We start from the raw sequence: 22,931 nt of genomic DNA, 5'->3' as shown, positions 1-22,931 counted from the left end.
CTAGGTAATGGTTACATGGAGTATATACATTTGTAAAACTTCTTTGAGCATATATACACTTTAAGATTTCCTACTTTACCGTTTGTATTGTATGTTTTATGTTACCAAATATATTTTAGCATTCGTCGTTTCACTCATTGCTTGTATTTGTGTACGTTGCTGTTGGACCTACAAATAGGTACACGCTTGCATACTCCTTGGAAGGCTGTTTGACAGTATTTTGGCAGAAGGTGTGCAGATACTTAATTTTTGTCCAAATAATTCCATTCCTGTAATGTTTTTGTTTCATCCTCTGAATACAAGAGGAAGAAGCTACACATATGTGTATGCTTATTGCTGTAGCTGATAATAGGGCGCTAGGAGAACTCAAACTATGCGCTAGGGAGAGAGCAGGTCAGTCCTCAATGACACAATGGTAAATGGCTAAATATCCATTGAAACATGCCAATCACATGGCAACATGGAAAGATATTTATGAAATGTCAGACGAGTACACTATGTTTACAGCTTTGTTAGAATACATGTAGGGAATAAAATGGAAGGGAACACGATAGGGAAGCAATCATATTAAGGCAGGGAAAAGGCTAACCCATTGTCTTTCATTACTTTAAAAAGTATTTCTTCAAACAAAAATATAGAGAATTGGCTACTTAAAGTGTCAGCAAACTATATTGTTTTTACACAGTAGTAACAATTGGATGTTAATTTGTGTGGTTTTTTCTTGATATGAGAGGTATAAACTATATAACTTTTGAAGATTCTCACAATGAATTGAAGTTTTCATTATGTATCTAAAAGTAATTACAATAAAACAGGATAATATAGGTCTGGTCCTGGTATAATTTATGTTTTGGAGTTGCAAAGTCATCGAAGGTTAGACATTTATGTATCCTTTCCTAATGTAAGGCAGGTTTTCGAAGCAGATACCAGCGGTTTACACATTTGATTTGCTATTTTGAGAGAAGAAATCAGTTTTCATAATTTGTTCTGAACAGCATCTTATTGGAGTTTCAATAAAAGGCTTTAAAGGGGCTAAAGAATTACCAAATACACTGACCAAGGACTGAGAAGAATACACATAGCTCAGTGGGGTGCCTCTGGGGGATGCCACGTAGAATTGGAGTTGGGGCTGGTTCCAAGGAAGAGTCTAGGGTACACTTTGTACTATGATGGTTTTCATTACTTCATAATGGTGTTTTTATATATTAGCTGTATATTTTACGTGACTTCTTTAATTCTTGTTAATGTTCTGTAAGCCAAATTCCAACTTCAATTCTGTGGTCTATAGGAGTATGTAAGAATGAATAATCTGCTCTGAAATGTGAAGTCTGTTTTGCTTCCCCTGCCCTTGTTCTTTGGAAAATAATTGATCTTTTCTGTTTCAAAAGAATTTGCGGTGAGCAGAATAACTTCTACTTTACCTTTCACCCTGGAAGTAAAATATTGTTGTGTGTATTAATTTTGGTGAGCTCTCCTTACTTGGAGATTAACTTTTTGTTGTTCCACTGAGTTCTTTAACACTTATTGAAATGACTTAGTTTGTGTCTTAAAACAATTTTTATATGTGTATATTGCTCCTCTGAATTCGTCAGTCATTTAACTGGGTCTCTATATGCCATTTAAAGTAAGAATGATAGAATAAAATGATTTTATTCTACATATATTATTCCCTAGAGATTTGGGTTCTTTAGTCTTTTTCTTTTGCCTTTTACTGTGTGTTGAGGCTGCAATTAAATAGCTCGATTTATTAGGATTTGTAAAATAAATATTCCAGTGTTACATTTACCAAAAAACTTTTGAGTAATTCTCTCTCTTTTTTAAAATTCAGGCTCTGCTGGTTCTTCATCAGTTAGATAGCATTGATTTGTGGAATCCTGATGCTCCTGTGGAAACATTTTGGGAAATTAGGTATATGTACTTTAACTTTTTAATTCAAGTTAAAGTTTTATTTCGCATTTATTTTTTGTCTTTCGATATTAACTCTGTAGTACTTGGTCAGTTGTGAAACTTTATAGAGGTTTTATGATCTTGTATTTTATTTGTCTTGAATTGTTAATTAGATTCTTGTTTTAACTGTAAGAATTGTTGTCACAGCGATTTAGAAAGTAAATTTTTTATATATTTTTTTATTTTTTAACGTTTATTTATTATTGAGGGACAGAGAGACACAGAGCATGAGCAGGGGAGGGGTAGAGAGAGGGGTAGACACAAAATCTGAAGCAGGCTCCAGGCTCTGAGCTGTCAGCACAGAGCCCTTTGTGGGGCTCGAACTCACAAACTGCGAGATCACGACCTGAGCCAAAGTCAGTCACCTAACCAACTGAGCCACCCAGGTGCTCCAAGAAAGTAAAATTTAAAACATTGTGCTAAATATTATTACCCAACCATAAGTACTGTTATTTAGTGTTTTCTCTTATGTTCCAGATTTCCATGTAGTTACAACTGTGCATTAAATTGTTAGAAATATGAGCTTAGAGTGTTAAAATTATATGATGTTAATCACTTATTTCTCTTTTTAAAACTATGATCTTTCATAAATTTTCCATAATACCAATGATTTTGATAAGTGAATTAATAATGAACATCTGTTTAGGGGCACCTGGGTGGCTCAGTCAGTTCACCATCTGACTTCAGCTCAGGTCCTGATGTCACTGCTAGTGAGTTCGAGCCCCGTGTTTTGGGCTCGGTGCTGACAGCTCAGATTCTGTGTCTCCCTCTCTCTCTGCCCCTCCCTTGCCCACGTTCTGTCTCTGTCTCTCAGTCTCTCTCTTAGTCTCTCTCTCTCTCTCAAAAATATTTTTTAAAAATAAGGAACATCTGTTTAGAAGGTAAAAATATATACAGAATTTTATAATTTATTTCCTAGGTTGTATAAATTATTATCTTTTAAAGAGCACAAAGACAACACATTGAGAAAAATGGAAATGTGTAATCCTCAGGTGTATTTTGTCATTATCTCATCATAGAAGTGGGTGCACTGTCTTCCCTGGCAGCTGAGTTAAATCCTAGACACAGAGCAGTGATCTTGAATAGTAATGTAATGTGAACCACATACCTAATTTAAAATTTTCTGCGTTGCCGCATTACAGAGTGTAAAGGAAAGGTATTACTAATTTTAATAATATTTTTAAACCCAGCTTCTATTTCTAGAATATTATTCCAATATATAATCAATATAAAAATTATTGAGATATCTTGCATTATTTTTTTCCGTCAAGTCTTCAAAATTTGGTTGTGTTTCACACTTACAGCACATCTCAGTTTGGGCAAGCCACATTTCAAGTGCCCATTAGTCACATGTGGCTGGCTAGTGGCTACAGTGTTGGACAATATGATGACTCTGGAGTGGGGATCAGCAAATTTTTTGTCTAAAAGGTCAGGTAGTAAATATCATAGGTTGGTGGACCAGATAGTCTCTGTCAGAACTATTCAGTTTCACTGTCGGAGCACGAAAGCGAAAGCCATAGACAGTATGTAAATGAATGGGTGTGGCCACGTTCCACTGAGACTTTATTTATGGAAAGCAAATAATGGACCGGATTTGGTCTACAGGCAGTTGTTTGCAGATCCCTGCTCTAGAGCACTGGGTTTACATACAGCCTATGCTGTGCACGTAGGCTGTCATTTCTTCTGAGTCTTCTGCAAAGATGAGATGCGTAGATGAAACACTTGGGAGTTTGGGGATTGGAGGATTTAGAGTTGCTTGCTTTTTTTTTTTTTTTCTAACATAATTTGTAGACCTCTTCCCTTTGATTATCGTGCTATTAACATTTTGAGAATCAATTTCTTTAAAACAAAATCCTAGCTTCTGTATATTTATATCCATTATGAGAGAATGTCATTCTTATGTACTGATTATACCTCTGTTAGGTTATTTATCGATGATACTGATAACCACAAACTTTATGCTATTGCAGCTCTCAAATGCTTTTTTACATCTGCAAGAAATTAACTAGCCATCAAATGCTTAGTAGCACAGAAATTCTCAAATGGTTGCGGGAAATTTTGATCTGCAGGAATAAATTTCTTCTTAAAAATAAGGTAAGCAAAGTGACATCTTTAAAATGGAAGCCTATTTTGGGGTAAATGGGAAGAGATTAAGAAAATGTATATTAGCCAAATTAAGTCCTACTTTAGCTTTTTCTGCCTACGGTGTCTTCAAAGGGAAATATGTGTGCAGAGGATAATGGCTGAGAAGTTAACATTTTAAAATTTGTTGAGTCTCTGTCCTTGAAGTTGCAATCTTGATAAATTCCAGTTGAGTTCAACAGGACTCTATGGGGCAGGCCGAGGAGGAGTGGGGGCTGCTATAACCAAATTAGATTGAGAAACATATTCTATCTTGTCTCAAGTTTGTGCATAAGACTTGAATCTTATGGTTTAGGCTAGTCCAGTTATCTGTCAAGAAACTTAAGGAAAGAGGTTAAGGGTCTTTAAGTTTATTTACATTTCTGCCGTGACAATTTCACCTCTTCAAATATCTGAGTCCTCTCCCTTACGGTTGAGTGAAAAGTCTTGATTCTGAACTGTTAAAGTATGGGGACAAGATTTTAGGGAGTTAGAGAAGAGCTTTAAATTTCTTTTATCATAAAGTTTCTGTAGTCAGTTAAATTTTTTTTCTATTATGGTGTAATTTTTGGAGTTCTTGATTCAATGAATTTTTATCTTTTTCTAGAATAATAACTCCAAGATATCTTAAACGTATTATACTCATGTTTTTCAGTGTACCATGCAGCTTGTTAAATTTCTTTGTTTAGAAATGGGCTAATGGTGATTTAGGTTTTATACATGAGGGTTCTCTTAGTGTGTTAATATAGTGGGATTTGGCATTATCCCAAAGATAAGGAACAAGATTAGACTTCAGGGTTTCATACCTTTGCCTATGGTATAATTCTCCAGAGTATAAGCATTAGTAATCCAGTAATAATCTGCAGTACTCTGGTCAGTAAAGTTGCAACAGGCTTGGCATATTTACCAGTGTTAATTACTGGTCCAAAGGAACTTAGTGTCAAAAGAGTCAACTTCCAATTATCCTGATATGGCACAGGGTAAAATCTTATGGGGAGAAAATTGTTGTCATTTGTAATTGACTGAGAAGTACCTTGTATTTTTCATATGGTAGATTTATGTTGTTGATGTTTAACTGTGCTCATGTTAGATCTAGAAATGTTAATTTGCATTTCTAGAACCTGTTGTTTCTGGTGATTTGAAGGGTGGAAGGCTGAGGAGCTTCAAAGACACTGAGCAAACATTATTCGTACTATTGGGTCTCTAGTGAATATTCTTCAAGGATTAGGAGTTGGGATGAGAAGTTTTCCAGGATAGTTGCAAACAGAAAGACAGCTCATATTATGTATTTAGTTTTCTTGATTATCAGTGCTTCAGAAAGGCTTACTTATTTCTTCTTTTTAGCAGGCAGATAGAAGTTCCTGTCACTTTCTCTTCCTTTACGGGGTAGGATGTGATGTTCCTTCGAGTGGAGCTACCAGTCAGATGTCCATGGATCATGAAGAATTAATACGTACTTGTACGCCTGGAGCCTCTCTTCGGAAGGGAAAAGGAAACTCATCCATGGTAAGCAGCTTCTTTTGTAGTTTTCCTGTATTATTATCATCTGTGCTGTATGTTTTTTCCTGAATGAACTTTGGTAAATTTCAACTAGATGATACAGTGTAGTAAAGAACTGCTTAGATTCTAGTTCGATCACTGATCTTTGTGGAACCTCAGGCAAGTTCCTAACAACCCTGTGACCCAGTTCATCAGCTTTAAAATGGGGATAACAACAATTTATGTCCCAGAAGTGTTGGAAGGATTAAATGAGATTGTGTGTAAACAGCACTTGATTGATTGACACTTATTGATAAGCTATAACTGAGAGCTACAATTATCATAAACCTCTACTGTACAAAGGACCATTCATATCCATTCATATCGCAGAAGTTTAAAAGTTGTTCCACCTAACAAAAATACAAATTTACTGGAGATAAAGCATTGTGCTTGAAATAAATAAGTGTCTGTGTTTTTTGTGTTTGTGTGCATAATTGTTTTTAAAAATAAATCACAGTACAAGTGAAAATAGCAAATCATGACAAAAGAATGTCTCTTCCAGACCAAACCTGTTTTGTTTTGTTTTGTTTTTTACTCTTAAAAACCTAAAAACACTATTTGTGGCATTTAGGATGCAGCTACGAATCTAGAGAGTACATTTCTTTAATCCTTATCAGTGGAGATGAGTGTCTGCTTTTTTCATGGGAAGGTCAGCAGCGTGTATTCACAGCCTTGTTGTAGGATTAGGTTAACTTCCCTAATCTTTGCCATATATAGCCTGCAGGAATCTTGATTATACTGATATTCCACAGAAGATCTTGCTGGTCCACTTGACCATTGGCATTTTACTGTTAGACTTGAAAATCTAGAAGTACAGACCAAAGCTCTTTTATCCCTAATTTTCAGTATAACCTTCTGTTGAGGAAAAACAACAAGTAAGCAGTATAGTGTTTACTGCAGTCTATGTTGACTGCAGAATTTACATTCATTTTGTAAATGAGGATTCCTTTTGGGACTCTGTAACCCAGAATCAAGTATATCTTCTACAGCAACATTCGGTTCTTGTCCGTGCCCTTATTTTAGTCCTTGTTGCAGCGGACTTACTTTATTTCTTACTACTGGTGGGTAGATAGAATTTCTTACTACTTCCTTTGTCATTTATAATTGAGTTGGAAGTGCATTGCATTTTTCATTCAGTAGATTTATGCCACGGGTACTTTACTTGTGTTTGCGTTAGACTTCATCTATATTTCTAGGATCTAAAGTAAGGATAATACCTATTCGATTTGAAATTGGACAAATGGTAGCATTATGTTGGTCCAAATCATCTCATTTCTCATTCAGACAAGATGTTTAGGGGTTTGAAAATTCCTGTCATGGTTGCAGGGGAAAGCTTTTGCGTGTTCTTGAATGCACACATACATGGTACACAGTGTGTTGCATTGTTGGATTTGATAAATAAAATCACCTAACCTAAGTTGCAAACATAATGCCTCTCATCCCTGACTCCCAGGATAGTGCAGCAGGGTGCAGCGGCACACCGCCGATATGCCGACAGGCTCAGACCAAACTCGAAGTGGCCCTGTACATGTTTCTGTGGAGCCCTGACACTGAAGCTGTTCTGGTTGCCATGTCCTGCTTCCGCCACCTCTGTGAGGAGGCAGATATCCGGTGTGGGGTGGATGAAGTGTCGGTGCACAACTTCTTGCCCAACTATAACACATTCATGGAATTTGCCTCTGTCAGCAATATGATGTCAACAGGTAAGTGTGGATAATGTCCCCCCACCCCGCCACTCATTTTGCCTCGAGTCACACGACATCTGATTGTGCCAGGAATGTAGGAACTACTTGGTAAGCTTAGAGAGTTAATTCAAGAAGCTCACCTGAAATCCTTTTCTACATAAGATAGGGTGAAACTAAATAGCATTTGAAACAAATTGTTAACTTCTCACTGAGCTTTTCATACGCAGTACAATTGTTTAAAAACTCGCAGTATAAATTACTGTCAGTTTCAGATTGTGTAATTTACTGTGGCTGAACTGTATATGGTGAAGTTTTAAACACACTGGCCTATGTTTTGAGTAAATATAGGTGGGAATAGCTTATTTTATGCTGTGGATATTGTAGAGTCCAAGTTAAGTACCTTTCCTGTGAGGCTAGCAAAAGGAAGCATTCACCTTTATCATAGGAAGCATTCCTTCCACTCCTCCTACTCTGCCTTGGGGGTTTGGCCGGCCAGGCTCTCCCATGGCATTCAGCGCTCTAAGTGCAACGAGTTGATGTGCTCTTGTCTTTGCTTAGGAAGAGCAGCACTTCAGAAAAGAGTGATGGCACTACTCAGGCGCATCGAGCACCCCACTGCAGGAAACACGGAGGTATGCTCTTTGCAACAGAAACAGCTCCCCAGGCCCCACATGTTGTGTGCGTGTGTGTGTGTGTGTGTGTGTGACAAGGAATGGCTTTTGAAGCAGATCTAATTTATATGTGCATATTACATGTGGGATATTATACCTCTAGTATGCACCAAGTTTGAGACCTATCGCTGATTAATTTTTAGTCCTAAGTTTAAAATTGCTTTCAAGTGGTAATTGCTTTCATTTTAGGCTTGGGAAGATACACATGCAAAGTGGGAACAAGCCACAAAACTAATCCTCAACTATCCAAAAGCTAAAATGGAAGATGGCCAGGTGAGTTTGTGAAGTTGGTTTTTGTCTTTTAATTGATCTGCTAAACGTGTGTACTTCACTTCAGTAATCTTTGGAGTCACTCTTCGTATAACATATATATAGTTGTTGTAAGACTTATTTAGTGTTGGTTCATCTAAAACTGCACTATTATGGGGGTGCGTGGTGGCTCAGTTAAGTGTCTGACCTCGGCTCAGGTCACGACGTCATGGCTTATGAGTTCAGCCCCACGTCGGGCTCTGTGTGCTGACGGCTCAGAGCCTGGAGCCTGCTTCGGATTCTGTGTCTCCCTCTCTCTCTCTCTCTCTGTCGCTCCCCCACTTGCTCTCTCTCTCTCTCTCTCTCTCTCTCTCTCTCTCTCCCCCTCTCCCTCTCCCCAAAATAAATAAACATTAAAACTGCACTATTATGGTAGCCACTAGCCACATGTGGCTACTTACGTTTAAATGAAAATTTAAAGTAATTTAAATACAGTTAAAATTCAGTTTCTCGGTCTCACAGTAGCCACATTTCAAGGATTCATTAGCCAGATGTAGCAATTTGCTACTGTGTTGAACAGCACAGGTATAAAGTGTTTCCATCATTGCAGAAATATGGGGGAGCAGGAGCTAGAGATCTGTGGTAGAGACCCTTCCTTTACCCTCTTTCCTTCTCTTTTTCCATCAGAGTATTTCACAGAATTTTTAGGAAAGGGATGACAAAGTTAGATAAAATAAATTAAAATTGAAGCAATACATTTTACTATTTTGTTAGGTATTCTTTTTTTTCTTTAAGTTTATTTATTTTTGAGAGAGACAGAGACAGCATGAGTGGGGGAGGGGCAAAGAGAGAGGAAGAGAGAGGATCCCAAACAGGCTCCGCACTGTCAGCACACAGCCCACACTTGGCACACACTTGGCATAATGTTTGTAAGGTTTGGACTCATGGGAGTCCAAAGCTTTGTAAAAGAAGTTTCATATTCTGGGTTGGTTCTATCAGTCTATGACAAAAATATATTAGTGGCTCTTAAAAAATGTATATGGTAATCTAAGTTTGGACTTCTTTTTTTTCCCTTTTTCACATCCTTTTTTTAATTGGAATATAACATACATAAAAAACATGTATAAATCAAAGCAACAGTTCAGAATATTAGGAGATGAACATGCCTGTGGAACCAGCACCCACAACAAGAAAAAAAAATCCTTACTAGCACATGGGAAGCCTTTGTTGTGCCCCACTTCCAATCACTAAACAACCCAAGAGTAACCATTATCCTGACTACTAAATACAATAGCTTTCCTGTTTTAAGCTTTCTGTAAATGGAGTGCTGGAGATGTAGTCTTTTATATCTGGCTTCTGTCACTCAACAGTGTGAGAGTGACCCACACTGCTCTGGGCCATTGTCATTCGTTCACTGTTATTGCTGTATGTTATTTCGTTCAGCAGACAGTTCACAATTTAATTTTGCTTTCTATTCTCTTTGGACACTGGATAGCTATACAAAGACTATTGAGTTATTTTGACCCGTGCTGCTTTGAACATTCTTGAATGTGTCTTTTGGTAACTGTCTAGGTATATTTCTGTAAAGTACATACTTAACAGTGGAACTGCTGGGTAATAGGGTATGCAGATACACATATGGAGAATATAAATTGATACAACAAGTACTTAAAAAACACTTGTGGTTTCACAAGGGCTTTTAAAAGAACATTTAAAAATTTTTTTTAATGTTTACTTATTTTTGAGAGACAGAGATACAGAGCATGAGTGGGGAAGGGGCAGAGAGAGAGGGAGATACAGAATCCGAAGCAGGCTCCAGGCTCCGAGCTGTCAGCACAGAGCCCGACACGGGGCTTGAACCACAAACTGCCAGATCATGACCTGAGCCGAAGTCAGATGCTTAACTGACTGAGCCACCATACAATTAACATTTTTTAAAATAATGTTTGTTTATTTTTGAGACACAGTGTGTGTGCGCAGGGGAGGGGCAGAAAGAGAGGAAGACAGAATCCCAAGCTATTGCCACACTGTCAGCACAGAGCCCGATGCAAGGCTCAAACCCACAAGGTCAGATCATGACCTGAGCTGAAATCAAGAGTCAGACTCTTAACCAACTGAGGCACCCAGTCGCCCCAAGCAATTAACATTTTTAAAAAAACTGCTATAGGGGCGCCTTGGTGGCTCAATCGGTTGAGGTTCAACTTCAGCTCAGGTCATGATCTCATGGTCTGTGAGTTCGAGACCCGCGTCGGGCTCTGGGCTGACAGCTCAGAGCCTGGAGCCTGCTTCATATTCTGGGTCTCCCTCTCTCTCTCTCTCTCTGCCCTCTCCCTCTCATGCTGTCTCTCCTGTCTCTCAAAAATAAATAAACACTAAAAAAAAAAAAAAAAAAAATTAAAAAAAAAAGATAAAAAAAACTGCTATAGCACCTCTGTAAATGATGAAACATTCAGCCATTAAAAGCATTCCTCTTACTGGAATTATTACTACATCGTATGTTAAATAACTGGAATTTAAATAAAAACTTGAAACAAAAATTAAAAAAAAATAAAAGCATTCCTTTTAAAGAGTATATGCATGGGGCATGTGGGTGGTTAAGTTGGTTAAGTGTCTGGCTCTTGATTTCAGCTCAGGTCATGCACGGTTCTTGGTATCGAGCCTTATGTGGGACTCTGCACTGACAGCTTGGAACCTACTTGGGATTCTCTCTTCTCACTCTCTCTCTGCCCCTCCCCTGCTCACACTCTCTTTCTCACAAAAAAACAAACAAAAAAAAAAGAGTATATGCCAGACCGATTCACTAACTGATTCGTGATTGTCAAATTAGAGCTCTTTAAAGACCAAAAGCAGAAAATAAAACATTGTATATACTTTTTTCTAATTCAGTGAGGTAAAAAAAAATATCTTGAAGTACTTAAGTATTCAATGAAATTAGTTATATCAGGCCTTGGCAGAGGTAAGTTGAAAACGTTATACATGTATATATAATACATAATATATTAATATAAATAGATATAAATATGTATATAACATATAATTATACATATATGTATAATATATATAAATTACATGTATATATACATATATGTATATATATAAATTTGTTTATTCATTTTGAGAGAGAGAGTGAGCTCAGGTGCATTCATGAGAGTGGGGTAGGGACAGAGAGAGAGAGAGAGAGAGAGAGAGAGAAGAGAAGAGAAGAGAAGAGAAGAGAGAATCCCAAGCAGGCTCCGTGCTGTCAGTGCAGAGCCTGACACGGGGCTCAATCTCATGAACTGTGAGATCATGGCCTGAGCCGAAATCAAGAGTTGGACGCTTGACCGAGGAGCTACCTAGAGGCCCCTGCTGCAAACACTATATTAACATTACATATTCAATTAATAACTGAATTTACTATGCCAGAGAATGGAACGTTATCAAGGGAAACCTGAAATGTACTAGTGGAACAGAACTGAAATGTAAGAAACTTGGGGTAATCATTTGGACCCTATTAAATAAACAGTAGAATTCAAACTAGGAAAAAACACTTAACCTAATTCTTAATGTGCTGCAGAAGTCAAGACACAAAAGATCCGCCCAGAGAGAACAATGCCACTATCAAAATTTTTATATTTCAGCTTAACTTTAACTTGACTTATTTAGCTTTTTTTATATGTAATATGATGTAGTTCAAGAACATTTAACTGTAACTTAAAAACAGAATACTCACTACGATGTTCCCAGAGGCAAGAAGGGAATAAGCATTATTGTTTCTGTTGGAGGGAATCTAACCAAGACTGCCAAAAAGTGCGGTGAAAAGCAAGGCTGAGAGAGAAAATATGAACCCTGTGAGAGAAAAGTCTTTAAACCTATTATGAAAACTTCAGTTACTAAAACACAGGTTGATGATAGTACATTACATTCACCATACCTAGTCGATAAGAATATACAGAATGAGCTTTGACTGCCATGTAAAAAATTCCTCTTTACCTGTTCTTGCCTAAATTTTCAAGGCAGCCTTCAATGAATCTCATTCAAATCTGTCTATAAGCCAACATACCAAGGAACAGAGAAGTTTCTCTGTTTCATTTCTTAATTCTTCAGAAAGATTAATTGAATCATATCGTGAACTGTATCCCGCAATAAAGTGTTTCCAAGCAAACATTACCCAAACTAATGCCCGTTAGAGCATTATGTTGAATTGATGTTTTTGAACTAACTGCAGGTCCTTGGGTCCTTGACTAAGATGTTAATGGTAAATAGATGCTAAATTGGGAAGGTGATGTTGGAGATAAGATGTTCTACATGTGAATTAATCTGAACTAACTGCTCTTCACACCCAGATGCTTCATCACAATCAGCCATATTCTGATTTTGCACTGATCTGGATGCTACTGCATCTGACGTCAGCCGCACTTAGCATATCATCAGCAATATGCCCATCATGGTGGTAATAATGATAGGGTGGTGGTGCTGTGGACCAATAAATTGCAGGCCATTAAAGGATCCATTCCCAGTAGCCCCCTCCCCCCCCACCCGAAAGTCCCCAGTGTGTGCAATACAAGATTCTTGAGATGCTTGTGCTATACGAATGGTGTTTATTTCCCCTGAAATACCATGCTCTGGATCTTGAGAGTGTGAACAGGCCTCTAGCATTTGTATTTGATTATCTACTGATGGCATTACTTAGTGTTAAAAACCAGGTCCTTTCCTGTTCCATTGCTTGTCCCACTTCTTTCTGATGGGCCTTGGGAGTCCCCTAAGCAAATGCCTGCTTGACTTTCTAACTTTCTGTTCTGAAGATCTGTACCACAACTGCTTTTAGGAGGATTGTGACCACGATCGTCATCTTCATCATCTTCTTTAAAGGGTTTCATATGTGCAGTGTCTTCTGGCTGTACCTCCCTGCTAGGGCTCCCAGCTGACTGGCTTGCATGGCTAGAATTCATCTCATTGCTAGATCCATCACTATGCCCACTACTGTTACCAGGACCAGTGCTTTCACCTTCACCGTTGTTGGCAGTTTCGTCAGAACTTCCCTGCACAGATTCCTCCATGTCTGAAAGTCGCTGCTGCACATGTTTGGATCTACTAATAAGTTGTTCATCCATTTCAATGTCACTGCCTCCACTCTGATGGGTATCACTGTTATCAGTACTTTAAGGGCTGGCTGCAGGTGACCAAGGTGATAGAGCTGCTCTTCTGAGCTCTTCTTCCTCTTTCTTATTTAATTTAGTATTTAATAACGATGCAGAAGAACTCTATTTAGATACCTGAGCCTAGTACTTTATTTAATAATGTTTTAAAAGAAAAAAAGGTTTCATTAACGTTGATGCCAAGTACAATGTTTGTTCACCGCGAACACTTGGCTCAAGGGTTGAGACTGGATAAAAGAGATGCCTAAGTGGCAGTGGATCCACATTCTTGACAAATAAAGGAAATAAGTCACGTAGGTACTGATCACCGTGTTCAGCACTGCGGCAGCCCACATGCGATCAATACGCTGAGGACTCAGTCGCTCTTCTGCTAAAAACTTCAAACTTTCTTGGCACTGTTTGATAATCTCAGTATGTAAATTTGGTCCAAATCTATGTTCTACCACATTGTTGCTTATAAGCCAGTTTGTAAGTTCTTTTGCAATGGTCATTTCTGTGTCTGATACCAATGATTCTTTATTGTACAAGTCACCGAAGGTGTGAAGTTGATTCATTATCTGACATAGTCCAGCCAACCTCACAAAGTAGGTGACAGAAAATACCGAAGTAAGATCTAGGCTTTCTCTGTCAAAACATGCTGTCAAAGCAGAGATTTGTAGGCAATGACCCTGTCACCGTGCTACATGTTAAGTCACCATGTTGCAAGCTGTACTCTGTCTCTACTCTTGTTCGGAGAATTTGCATAAATACCTATAACGTAGGTCCTAAAAGGGATAATGTGCTGCACGACTGCAGGGATAGTAGTCATACTCTACTGTTAGCTCCAGCTGTAATAAATGCATGTGTCATAAGAAATGGTAGTTTCAGGAGTTCCTTATTCAAAGCGATCCATCATGGGAGAAAGGCCATTTTTCCCACAAAACAAACATACATAATGAAGCAATTGCAATGGTACTTCTACACCCTGTTTATCATAGAATGCCCCTAATGTGTTGCTTTCTTGGGTTGATATGTTCTCTGTAATAGGATGAGTATTAGCTTATAAGCAGTATATAAAGAGAATTGAATTTGAAAAACCTTTGCCACACATAGTAAGAGTTTTTCTTTCTCATCTGTACTCCATAAACTAACAGGATCAGAACTCTCTAAAGATGACTCCTCAGTCAGATTCTTGTAGGATTTGATTATTTTCTGTTGTTTCTTGTTTTTCTGCACTCCTTTCCTTACAGTCCCTTCCTTCCTGTTTAGCGGTTCTTTTGCTTGATTACTCTCATCTTGCCATGCAGAATCTGTTAATAGTAGCATAATGCGGGCGCCTGGGTGGCTCAGCTGGTTAAGCGTTTCAGTCTTGGTTTTGGCTCAGGTCATGATCTCACAGTTCGTGGGTTCAAGTCCCATGTCCAGCTCTGCGCTGATGGTATGGAGCCTGATTGGGATTCAGTCTCTTCCTCTCTCTCTGTCCCTCCCCTGTTTGCACTCTCTCTCTCTCCGCAAAAATAAATAAATTAACACTAAAAAAAAAAAAAATAGTAGTACAATGTTTGCAAAGCTGGTCCCAGAGTACTTGAACTTGGGCCATCACTAATAAGTGCACATACTACTTGGTTGAAAATTTCCAAATGCTTATATTCCTTGAAGCAGCATAGACATTGCCTCTAGGTCCAGGGATTGATAGAAGCAAATAATTTGATTGCATGTTCCTTTCTGAGCTGCAGTCCACAACCACCTTCTGGGTCTGATATTGCATACGTGTTTATCGCTACCTTAGTTCTGTACCTCAGTTCATTTGCCCTTGAGCAGTAAGATACCTTGATGTCATTAGAGATGGTTGGAGTGAAGACTTGCATTTTTTAAATGTAAAAAATGTTCTTTTGTCATGGAAGAAATGTTGGATAAAAAGTAATTTGTCAAGTCTCTCAACCCATTGAGGTTGGATTCATGCTTTCCGTAAAACTTTTGTGTTTAGGCTGCTGAAAGCCTTCACAAGACCATTGTTAAGAGGCGAATGTCTCATGTGAGTGGAGGAGGATCCATAGATTTGTCTGACACGGACTCCCTACAGGAATGGATCAACATGACTGGCTTCCTTTGCGCCCTTGGGGGAGTGTGCCTGCAGCAAAGAAGCAACTCTGGCTTGGCAACCTATAGCCCCCCTATGGGCCCAGTCAGTGAACGCAAGGGTTCCATGATTTCGGTGATGTCCTCGGAGGGAAATGCAGATACACCTGTCAGCAAATTTATGGATCGGCTGTTATCCTTAATGGTGTGTAACCATGAGAAAGTGGGACTTCAAATACGGACCAACGTTAAGGATCTGGTGGGTCTAGAATTGAGTCCTGCTCTTTATCCAATGCTATTTAACAAATTGAAGAATACCATCAGCAAGTTTTTTGACTCGCAAGGACAGGTAAAGTGTTCTGTGCTTTATTTTTCACCCTTTTCTTTGAATCGATTTGTTTGATAATGAAGCCTTTTTCTTTTTGATTATTCAATACTGGCATGAGCATCCACTCACAATTTTTAAAAAATGGGCGGAAAATTGCAGAAGGAAGAATCATCCAATATAGGGAGCAGTTTGGTTTTTAGGAACTCTAGTTGTGGGTGTGCCAGGGGTTAGAAATGTCTTGGGTAGGGGTATGGGTGCCTATGTGTGTTTGTGTGCCTATTTGGGTATATGCCCCCGGGTGCTTTCTGGCATGTGTACGACAGGTCACGCAGTTTCATCTGTGATGTGTCTGCTCTGCGCTGATGCCAAAATGTATTTGTTCTTTATGTAGGTTTTATTGACCGACACCAATACTCAGTTTGTGGAGCAAACCATAGCTATAATGAAGAACTTACTAGATAATCATACCGAAGGCAGCTCCGAACATCTGGGGCAAGCTAGCATTGAAACAATGATGTTAAATCTAGTCAGGTAAGTATTCTACTGAAATGTAGCAGAAACACATCAGCATTGGTGGTTGCTAGTGAAATAATTTGCTATTCTTTATTGCACTCAAAGTGGGGTGCAATAAGGTAAGCAGAAGTTATGCATGTGCTCCTATAAATAAAAATATTGCAGTTTTCATAGTCACATTTCATCATTTTACTTAGAGGGTAAAGCATTTAGAAAACTTTTCTTTTGTTTGTATCTGATATGTGTGGTTTTTTTTTTTTTTTTTTTTTTTTCTTTTTTCCCCCTGAATGTTTCTATGTCTAAATAGATATGTTCGAGTGCTTGGGAACATGGTCCATGCAATTCAAATAAAAACGAAGCTGTGTCAGTTAGTCGAGGTAATGATGGCAAGGAGAGATGACCTCTCATTTTGTCAAGAGATGAAATTTAGGTGAGTTCTCAAAAGAGCAAAGTAGGGTCTTGTAAATCTTATGTTAAATGAAGTACAAAAAAACCAAAAAACCAAAAAAACAAAACAAAAAAAAACCCCAGCAGCTACTTGATTTTCCTAGGAAAGGGGAGGGAGAAAATGGAAAAGCAACAATTTACCTTTTTATTTTTCTCTCCCTGTATTTTCAAATCTCCCAAAGCTCTGTGCCCATGACAGTGCTCCCTTGTCTAAAATTATACTGGAGCTAAGAATTTGATTCTGCTTTCAAACTGGTACGATAGCTAAAGGCTGATGTGGAGTGTTGATATTCACGTTGCCTGTTTGTATGCCCTTCTGCCTGTTGAGAGTTGGAGTAGCGGTATCTCTTTAATGAAACTGTCATGTCACCCGAGTGATTTGGCAAATATTTGCACTATAAAAAATACTTGTATGACTAAAGGTGTATGTGTGACTTAAAAAAAAATCGTCTGTTATTTTCCTTTTCTCTGCCATTCTGTAGGAATAAAATGGTAGAATACCTGACAGACTGGGTCATGGGAACATCAAACCAAGCAGCAGATGATGATGTAAAATGTCTTACAAGGTAAAGAGAGAGAGAGAGATGGAGAGGATGGTTTTTAATTATTAGCACGTTTACTCAGGGTGTTGATACTACATCATCACTATTATCGATATATTTTATGTGTTCTTTGGATATTTTGCATTTGAATTATTTAAATCTTTACTTTCTATTTTTAACTGAATGATTTTCAGTAAAATCCAGTGTGAGAAAGTGATGTTTGGAATTTCCTATATTTGCTCAGATGGTAAATACTTATTGTCACATGTCAGAAACTAATTGAACCCTGAAGTACATAATAATCATTCACATAAATTCCTTCGGTGAGGCTTGGTTTTATGAACGTTATCATCACCTTCTCCCTAACTTAAAATGCTTTTGCATTCTGGGTGTGCATGTTAACTCAAATTATTTAGGTTGTCCTAATAAGTTTAATGAAATAGGTGGTTCCTGAATTCCTAAAGTTCCGTTAGGAAGGTGTTTATTTGCGGGAAGGTCGAGTGGAAGAACCTGAAACACTCATGTGGTCCTTAAATTTTCTTTCTTCAGAGACTTGGACCAGGCGAGCATGGAAGCCGTTGTTTCACTCCTGGCTGGTCTTCCACTGCAGCCTGAGGAAGGAGATGGTGTGGAATTGATGGAAGCCAAGTCACAGTTATTTCTGAAGTAAATTTCAGTCACCAAAAACGCAAAGCAAAAAACAAAGCTCCACATACAACAAAACAAAATCTAACCAAAGTGGCAAATGATTGTATATAGAAAGTGGACCTTGTTACTTGGCTATTATGGCCATTGGCAGCTGCTTATAAAATATAACCCGTGCATGAGGCAATATTCCCTATGATAGGACTGGGTTAGGAAAGCAACTGTGTTTTGTGTTTTTAAAGAAAGTGTCTGGTCGTTGAATTATTGGCAGTAAAACCCAGATCACCTCATTAAGCCATTTAAAACGGCATTGTGTAAACTATTTGGACTACTAATTTTATATGGTAAACACTAAAAGTGTTCCCTGCATCGACCAGGAAAGATTGCATCTGTTTGGTGGCTGTGTTATGAACTACGTGCTGGCTTTGTCAGGATAAAATCATACTCAGCATAGCACACTTCATGATGAGCCACACTGGCTGATTATCCCAGGACTGGAGAGAAGCAGATACCCAAGACCACTCGTGTGATGCACATGTGATAATTTCAGAAAATCAGATTAGCCTTCTGGTTGCTGTGGCCTTCACTGTGTAAGAGTCGATCTTTTTACTTCTCAGGTATTTCACATTGTTTATGAACCTTTTGAATGACTGTAGTGAAGTTGAAGATGAAAATGCACAAACAGGTGGCAGGAAACGTGGCATGTCCCGGAGGCTGGCATCACTGAGGCACTGCACAGTCCTTGCAATGTCCAACTTACTCAATGCTAATGTGGACAGTGGCCTCATGCACTCCATAGGTGAGATAAAATGAAAGCTTCGTAGAGAAATTGACAATCTAGAGAACTGGCACGTAAGACAAGCAAAATTACAACAGTCCATGTTAGTAAATTTGCATCTATCTGTCCATATCAGGTTTAGGTTATCACAAAGATCTTCAGACAAGAGCTACATTTATGGAAGTTCTGACAAAAATCCTCCAGCAAGGCACAGAATTTGACACGCTTGCAGAAACGGTGCTGGCCGACCGGTTTGAGAGGCTGGTGGAGTTGGTCACAATGATGGGAGACCAGGGAGAGCTCCCAATAGCCATGGCTTTGGCCAACGTGGTCCCGTGTTCTCAGTGGGTGAGTTCTTTGAGGAAGTGCAAAACTGGGGCCTGGCACATAGCAGGATTTATTTATTCTTTCTTTCTTTCTAGGAATGTTTTTTTTAATGTTTATTTTGGGGGAGAGAGAGAGAGCATGAGCAGGGGAGGGGCAGAGAGAGAGAGGGAGACAGAGAATCCCAGGCACACTCTGCTAACAGGGCAGAGCCTGGCACGGGCCTCAGTTTCACAAACTGTGAAACCTTGACCTGAGCCGAGATCAAGAGTTGGATGCTTAACCGACTGGGCCACCCAGGTGCCCCTCATTCCAGGAATGTTTATTGCATGAATTGCTAAACCTTGAGAGCTGGAAGAAACTTCAGATATTATTCGAGTGGTTTTTCAGCTATGGGAAAGTAGTTGTGGCTTCTAGCCCTTGGGAGTGTTCTTACCTTAAGTATGAGGATCTTATTCATCATATACTTACAGTGAAAAATTCCTTCCCTGTCCCACTGAAAAATTCAGTTTAAACACTGATCGAAAGAAAATTAAAACCACTGACCTGGGGGCGCCTGGGTGGCTCAGTCGGTTAAGCGTGCGACTTCAGCTCAGGTCATGATCTCACGGTCTGTGAGTTCGAGCCCCACGTCGGGCTCTGTGCTGACAGCTCAGAGCCTGGAGCCTGTTTCAGATTCTGTGTCTCCCTCTCTCTCTGCCCCTCCCCTGTTCATGCTCTGTCTCTCTCTGTCTCAAAAATAAATAAACGTTAAAAAAAAAACAACAAAAACCACTGACCTGGTCTGGTGTTTTCATGTATTACATGAGATGATTAGGGTTAAATCTCCTATTTAGTTGTCACTAATGCTAGAGCTGGAATTAAAGGCTTGTGTGTCCAGTTCACAACTCTTCTATAATGCACTGTACAATTTTCTAAAAAAATGTAAGCACTATATTTGCATTAGAAATTGTTGCTTGTTTTAAACACTGGAGACATAATATGGCTATTTGGTCTCTTATTCATCTATGTATGTATGTATTTTAGAGAGAGAGCAAGCACGTGTGCGCAGACGCACGAGTGGGGCAGGGGCAGAGGGAGAGAGAGTCTTAAGCACGTGCTGTCCTCAGCATGGAGCCCGATGTGGGGCTCGATCCCACAACTCTGGGATCATGAGTGAGCTGAAATCAAGAGTCAGACACTCAGCTGACTGAGCCACCCAGGCGCCCCTGGGTCTCTTTTACTAAAAAATTTTCTATACCATACTATTCTATATTCTATACCATACTATTTTTAACAATACACGCTAAAAATTTGAGAAGGGTTGTCCTTTTCCGTGCTAAAAATCGATTCCATTTATAGTGTACCAAAAACGATTTCAGTTTAGTAAATTACAACAAATCAGGTAATCTGTCATTGCCTGTAGATTTTTTTCTGCTTAAAAAGGCTGTAGGATCTTGTTCCTCATGCTTCAGTAAAGTTTAAACTCCTTACTCTGGCCTACAAGGCTCGACCCAACCTGGGCTCTGCCTCACCTCTGACCTCATCTCCTGCCACGTTCCTTCTTGTTCACCAGACTTAAAGATGTTAGGCTATTTCCACCTTCGAGAGTACCCTTACTGCCACCACTGCCGCCACCACCTGGAATGCTTCTTCCCTGATCTCTTACATGGCCAACTTCTTAAAAAACCTTTTAAAGCTTAAAAAAAAAAAAAAAAGAAAAAAATCTCTTTTGTAGATTTCAAATTCTGTTGCTTAGTGTTTTCAGAATTTTGCAGGGAAGGGATTAGATGGAAAAAAATGAGCACAGTACTCCAAAAACAGATTTTGTGGCTGAATTGTCTCTCATAATTATACTTGACTTTAAAATGGAGGAGAGGGGTGCCTGAGTGGCTCAGTTGGTTAAGTGTCTAACTCTTGATTTTAGCTCAAGTCATGATCTTACCGTTTGTGGGATTGAGCCCCACGTCAGCACAGAACCGGCTTGGGGTTCTCTCCCTCCCCCTTTCTCTGCCCCTCCCCTGTGTGTGTGCACTTCTCTCTTTCTCTCTCAAAATAAATAAAAAAATAATAAAATGGAGGAAAGAATTTTTATATCTAGTCACATATGTGGAATGTCACCATAGGGAGTAGAACAGAATATCTGGGTCTTCTTTGGCTTCTGGATTGTGTGGTTAGGATTGTCAAATTTTTTTGCTTTACTCAGATACCAGATTTGACCAGGTAAAGGCATTAGAAGAGCTATGGGCCATGATCCTGGCCTTTGCTGTCACTGCTTGAAGGATGGGGCATCATTTTATGGCTACCCTTAGTCTATGTAAATCTCCTCGCCGCACTGTGTGGTTAAACAGTGGTTTTACTATCACATCGTTTTCCTGGAGTGTACCAAAAAATACCACGGGGAATTATGAGGGTAACCATTCAGGAAGTATGTGGGAATTAGCTGTCCACCTTCGCTTTATACATAAATCTTGCTAATCTCTTTGTTCTGAATACACAGCCCACATCTTTTCCCTTACTTTCTGCAAATCCTATAATCTTTCCATTTTTGTTGTCTCTCTGCTGAGCCCATGTTCAGTGTATACTGAGTTTCCCTGACCATGTGAGCCGAGAGTAGAGCTCTTGTGGTCACCAAAGTCTCATTCCTGCTCACTGGTTTTCTACGAAAATGATTTGGGCATATCAGACTAAACTCTTTGCCATCATGTTCTATTTCTACTCTCTTTAATTTTGTCATGTGATTTGAACTGAATCTTGGCTTTTTTTCTGTCTAGGCCTGGTAAAACCTAGGCCTCTCTTAATTTTCATCAGTTAATTCGTAAAATTAACAGCCGCTGGGGCACCTGGTTGGCTCAGTCGGAAGAGTGTGTGACTCTTGATCTTGGGGTTGTGAGTTTGAGCCCCACGCTGGATGTAGAGATTGCTTAAATAAGTAAATAAACAAACTGCTTTAAAAAAAAAAGAATTCACATCTGCTATAGGCATAAATAAATAGTCATCGTAGACAAATGGACACAGATAGATCTCAGGGAGAAATTAATTAGTCACCACTTAACTGGATTTAGCAGGTGGTTGACAGTTTTGGATTTACCTTTCAGTTTCCTGCTAAAGACAAATGGGATTATTCATGCTAACTCAATTTTGTTTTGTTCTCAGGATGAACTAGCTCGAGTTCTAGTGACTCTGTTTGATTCTCGGCATTTGCTCTACCAACTGCTCTGGAACATGTTTTCTAAGGAAGTAGAATTGGCAGACTCCATGCAGACTCTTTTCCGAGGAAACAGCTTAGCCAGTAAAATAATGACCTTCTGTTTCAAGGTTTATATCCATTTATTCTTTTGTGTGTGTGTGCCAAGGTATGGCAAATTGATTATGTGCAGAACGTACATAGAGCAGAATGTCTTTAAACGCAAGATATTTGGAGAAGGCGCAATAAATTCCTACCTGTGTATTTCTTTAGGTATATGGTGCTACCTACCTACAAAAACTCCTGGATCCGTTATTACGAATCGTGATCACATCCTCTGACTGGCAACATGTTAGCTTTGAAGTGGATCCTACCAGGTTTGTCATCCTCTCATCTGCAACTTTTCTCGACTTTCTCACTGCCACCGTGTGGGACCAGACCCTCAGAGGGTTTCTCCCTCTGATTCTTTTTTTTTTTTTTTTTTGCTTTACAAACATCATGCCTTTTTATTCATCATATATATGAAAATTGAGGCTCAGAGATTAATTTACTCAGGATGGCAAGGTGATTAAGTGACAGCGAGCTTTCAAAACCAAATCTTTCTAATTCTCAAGGTCCTTGCTCTTAATGTTAGTATCAAAGCTGTGCTAGAAATGCTTGCCCTACTGCAGTGGGATCTTTTTTTTGTTTGTTTGTTTTATTTTTCTTTTCTTTTTCTTTTTTTTTTTATTTATTTAATATATGAAATTTATTGTCAAATTGGTTTCCATACAACACCCA

General features: G+C 38.9%; 1 protein-coding gene across 6 annotated transcripts in view; it reads left to right on the top strand.

The window, feature by feature from the left end:
- The window catches only part of NF1 (neurofibromin 1), a 248,161-nt gene that overhangs the window by 100,370 nt on the left and 124,860 nt on the right, over positions 1-22,931 (top strand). For 5 of the 6 annotated variants that reach the window (XM_049637864.1, XM_049637863.1, XM_049637859.1 and 2 more), the window contains exons 15-29: positions 1,829-1,908; positions 3,918-4,041; positions 5,413-5,574; positions 7,061-7,310; positions 7,851-7,924; positions 8,153-8,236; positions 15,317-15,757; positions 16,128-16,267; positions 16,557-16,679; positions 17,179-17,262; positions 17,788-17,904; positions 18,501-18,682; positions 18,798-19,009; positions 22,121-22,282; positions 22,425-22,528. In XM_049637864.1, coding sequence (XP_049493821.1) covers positions 1,829-1,908; positions 3,918-4,041; positions 5,413-5,574; positions 7,061-7,310; positions 7,851-7,924; positions 8,153-8,236; positions 15,317-15,757; positions 16,128-16,267; positions 16,557-16,679; positions 17,179-17,262; positions 17,788-17,904; positions 18,501-18,682; positions 18,798-19,009; positions 22,121-22,282; positions 22,425-22,528 — 2,339 coding nt within the window. The remainder of the gene's footprint in view (positions 1-1,828; positions 1,909-3,917; positions 4,042-5,412; positions 5,575-7,060; positions 7,311-7,850; positions 7,925-8,152; positions 8,237-15,316; positions 15,758-16,127; positions 16,268-16,556; positions 16,680-17,178; positions 17,263-17,787; positions 17,905-18,500; positions 18,683-18,797; positions 19,010-22,120; positions 22,283-22,424; positions 22,529-22,931) is intronic. The other variant, XM_049637858.1, reaches the window with a different exon arrangement.

The sequence above is a fragment of the Panthera uncia genome, chromosome E1, assembly GCF_023721935.1.
Source record: "Panthera uncia isolate 11264 chromosome E1, Puncia_PCG_1.0, whole genome shotgun sequence".
Lineage (NCBI taxonomy): Eukaryota > Metazoa > Chordata > Mammalia > Carnivora > Felidae > Panthera > Panthera uncia.
The sequence above is the reverse complement of the archived record's forward strand: the minus strand, read 5'-3'. Positions and strand labels throughout refer to the sequence as shown.